This window comes from Artemia sp. Qi Xiang Cuo, chromosome 11 (assembly GCF_049724085.1).
Source record: "Artemia sp. Qi Xiang Cuo chromosome 11, ASM4972408v1, whole genome shotgun sequence".
NCBI classification, from domain to species: domain Eukaryota; kingdom Metazoa; phylum Arthropoda; class Branchiopoda; order Anostraca; family Artemiidae; genus Artemia; species Artemia sp. Qi Xiang Cuo.
The window spans coordinates 65,160,543-65,163,898 of record NC_142804.1 but is presented as its reverse complement, the minus strand read 5'-3'; the positions used below and the strand labels follow the sequence as shown (position 1 = coordinate 65,163,898).

The following is a 3,356-nucleotide window of genomic DNA, read 5'->3' as shown; positions in this document are numbered from 1 at the left end:
ATCATCAGATTATAATCAATTATTAACTAATTATTAACTATTATTAACTATTATTATTAATATATCAATGATGGCAACGTCCTGTAATTTTATAAAAGCATTCTCCTGCTAAATAGCTGTGATAACAACAAAATTCAACTTACAAAATTAACAGAAAGAATCAATCTACCCACAAGTACTCATACAGCAAGCATGATATCCATTGATTTTTAATCACCTGATTATAATATTTATTAACTATTATTATTAACTATATTATTGATATTAAATATAATATTTATTAACTATTAATATATCAATGATGGCAATTTTCATTGCCATTGAAGGCTCAAATTTGTCCATCCACTTTCCCCAACAGATATGTTGGGGAAAATAGGAGGCGCAAACACGAAAATTTGGGGAGGGGCAATGATTATTGTCAATTTTTATCATCAATATACAAAAAAGTATTTCTCAATACCTAAGGAGTGGTTGGTTTTTTGATTTGTGAAAATACCAAAACAAGGAACCAAAATTTCTAAAGTAGTACGCTATTTTTATTTTTAAACGACGAGGCAAAAATTTCACACGAATTTTCTAAATACTAGGAACGTTAAAAATGAATAATAAAAATGGTGGCTGGAGGATCCTAGATGCTTTGGGGTCGGTGCAATAATTTTTGTAGTCGACAAACGTCATTAATGAATGCGAATTATTGAATAAAAAAGTCAACTTTGAAACCAACTTTAACCGATGAAATAAATTTAAATTTCAAAACACTTTCAGAACAATGTTAAATGCTATTAGATTAATAAAATAAGGTAAGAACCGCATTGTTATTCCAGCTAGTTTAGAAGGAAAATACTTCCCAAATTTTACCCGATTTTCCGCTTCTCAGAAGGATTGTCAATTCATAAAAAATGTAGGGGTACTGGAAGGGGGTAAAAAGTATTTCAAATTATAGATAGGGCAATCTTATTGTTTTTTTTTCGTCAACGAAAACACAAAAATGTATTTTTCAATGAAAATGCCAGAAAAGGGGTAAATTTTTAGGTGACATTATAATTTAGCTAGGATGAGTGAAAACATAATTTGATGCCTTTTTTATGCTTTTTCATAATTCAATAATAGTTTCTGTAGCAAATTGCATCTTGATCCCATAAGGGGGTCCCCAAGGTATTTTATACGAATTATAAAAGAGCATAAAAAAAGCATCAAATGATGTTTTCACTTTCATCCTAGCTAAATTAAATGGTCCACTGCAAATTTACCATGAACTTTACACCCCACCTCCCTAATGTGGAAATATATACCCTGAATTGTTGACGGCAAAGTTTTGAATCGCAAAATTCAGCGCTATTGTCGACGGCATATGAAAAACTTGAAACGGTAGGAATACGGTTTATGCTTGAGATGCCTAATAAATGAGATTTGAACTGTTATTAAGTATTTTAGAAATATGTTACTCTTGAACAACGCATTTATAAACTAGTTACATGTTTTTAACCACTTTTCAATAATTTAACTAGTGTTGATAACTTCCTTGTGTGGTTACAAAAATGAAATAGAAGCGATTTTTGAATTATGAAAGAGCATAAAAAGGCATCAAATGATGTTTTCACTTTCATCCTATCTAAATCATAGTGCCACCTAGAAATTTACCGAAAAAGGTACTGTTCAAAATCTGGGGGGTAATATCCCCTCCCTTTCTTCCATTTGACATTCCAGCTTCAAAGAATAGATAACTGACTATCCTACCCCTATTTCTTAAAGAAACTAATGGAATATCATTTAAAAGTCTATTTACACCAAATACAAGACGATCATTATATTACAATATTACTTCATTTAAAAAATCAATCTAACGCGTGAGATCAACATAACTTCATATTCCAGAAAACAACAGAACGAAAATTATCACAGAACAAATAAAAAGAGGCGATATGATTTGTGCTTAAACTGGGAACTGCCACTAAGCATCACTTTACATGGTATTATTCTGAATTGGCAATCCTAATCTCCGCCACTTATCAATATCAAATGAAGGAAAATGTAGACTACGAAGTCCATTAGTCTCTATTTTTGCCTTATTCTCTTCCTTTTTGCCGATTAAGTTTTCAATACTAAAAGTCTGTTTCGCCACTGTACTCTTTTCTGGAACACTCGCCATATCAGGCTTCAACGAAACCGACGGTAATTGCTTTAGGACAGAGGCTTGTGATAGTCTTAAATGAGGTGGCAGATTCAGCTGCATTAAAGCAGTAGCATGGGAGCTATGTAGGTCATTGAAGGAGGGTAATCCTCCAGTAAACGGATTATTAGTTAAAGAAGGTAGTCCAATACCCAGCCCGACGTTAAAAGGTGGCAGTAAACCTAAGGACTGAAGTGGTGGCAGTCCGGCAGGACTGTGTGGAAAGAATCCAGGTGCGTGGCCGAGAAGAGCTGCGTGGTACGGGTCTAAAAATGCAGCGGTTTCACGGAAAAAATCATGTTGGTGTCTCTTATATCTTTTACGGCGGCGTAAAAACGAGCCATTATCAAACATATCTTCAGCCATTGGATCAAGTGTCCAATAATTCCCTTTCCCGGGATTACCCGGTTCTCTTGGGATTTTAACGAAACAGTCATTTAAGCTTAAATTATGCCTGATCGAGTTTTGCCACGCTGGGAAGCGTTCACGATAGTAAGGGAACCTGCTCATAATAAAGTCACATATTCCGCTCAAGGTTAGTTTTTTTTGCGGCGCGGATATAATTGACATAGTTATAAGAGCTATATATGAATAAGGTGGCTTTACAAGACCACTTTTCTTTTTATCACCATCCATACCTGAAGATGCTGAATCACTCCCATCAAATTTTCGCTTTTCACCAGACTGAGGTTCATATTTCATTTCACTTTCCACGTCTGAATCAATATTTATTTCAGTGAATTCTTCATCGTCAATAGCACTATCATCACTTGAAGAATAAGGTTGACTTAGTCCAGGCCCGGTTAAGTCCAAAGGATAGCTGCTAACACTTTGAAATTCAGACATGTTTTCACTTCTGTCAAAGAACGAATACAGACCACAGGAAGACATTTTCATATCGTCGTATAAACTAGAAAGCTCTGAACGTGCGCCATGGAATAATATTGCCTTTATCTCCAACGTTTCTTATTGGTTAAATAGCTCAAAAAGGGGCGGTACCGGAAAGCTGGAGAGAACCAATTACGTTGAAGAATGATTGAATGAATAGAAAGCAAAAAAGTATAGGAAACTGTTTGTCACTAGGATAATCTGAATGAATTGTCAATGAATCAATCAAAGGCTTGGAGCGAGGCCATCCGTATAAATGATACTTTAGATAACAATCGTGATTTTCCTTTCAACCGCG

The 3,356-nt window shown here is 34.6% G+C and overlaps 1 protein-coding gene across 1 annotated transcript; it reads right to left on the bottom strand.

The window, feature by feature from the left end:
* Nucleotides 1-1,787: 1,787 nt before the first annotated feature.
* On the bottom strand, nt 1,788-3,042 carry LOC148947249 (forkhead box protein D3-A-like). The gene has a single exon (XM_089097355.1). It carries the CDS (start codon nt 3,014-3,016, stop codon nt 1,964-1,966), a length of 1,053 nt encoding a protein of 350 aa, XP_088953481.1. The 5' UTR covers nt 3,017-3,042; the 3' UTR covers nt 1,788-1,963.
* Between the last annotated feature and the right edge of the window lie 314 nt (nt 3,043-3,356).

What these genes read in the sequence shown, in the direction of transcription:
- LOC148947249 (XM_089097355.1), bottom strand. Translation starts at nt 3,016, where the DNA reads ATGTCTGAATTTCAAAGTGTTAGCAGCTATCCTTTGGACTTAACCGGG.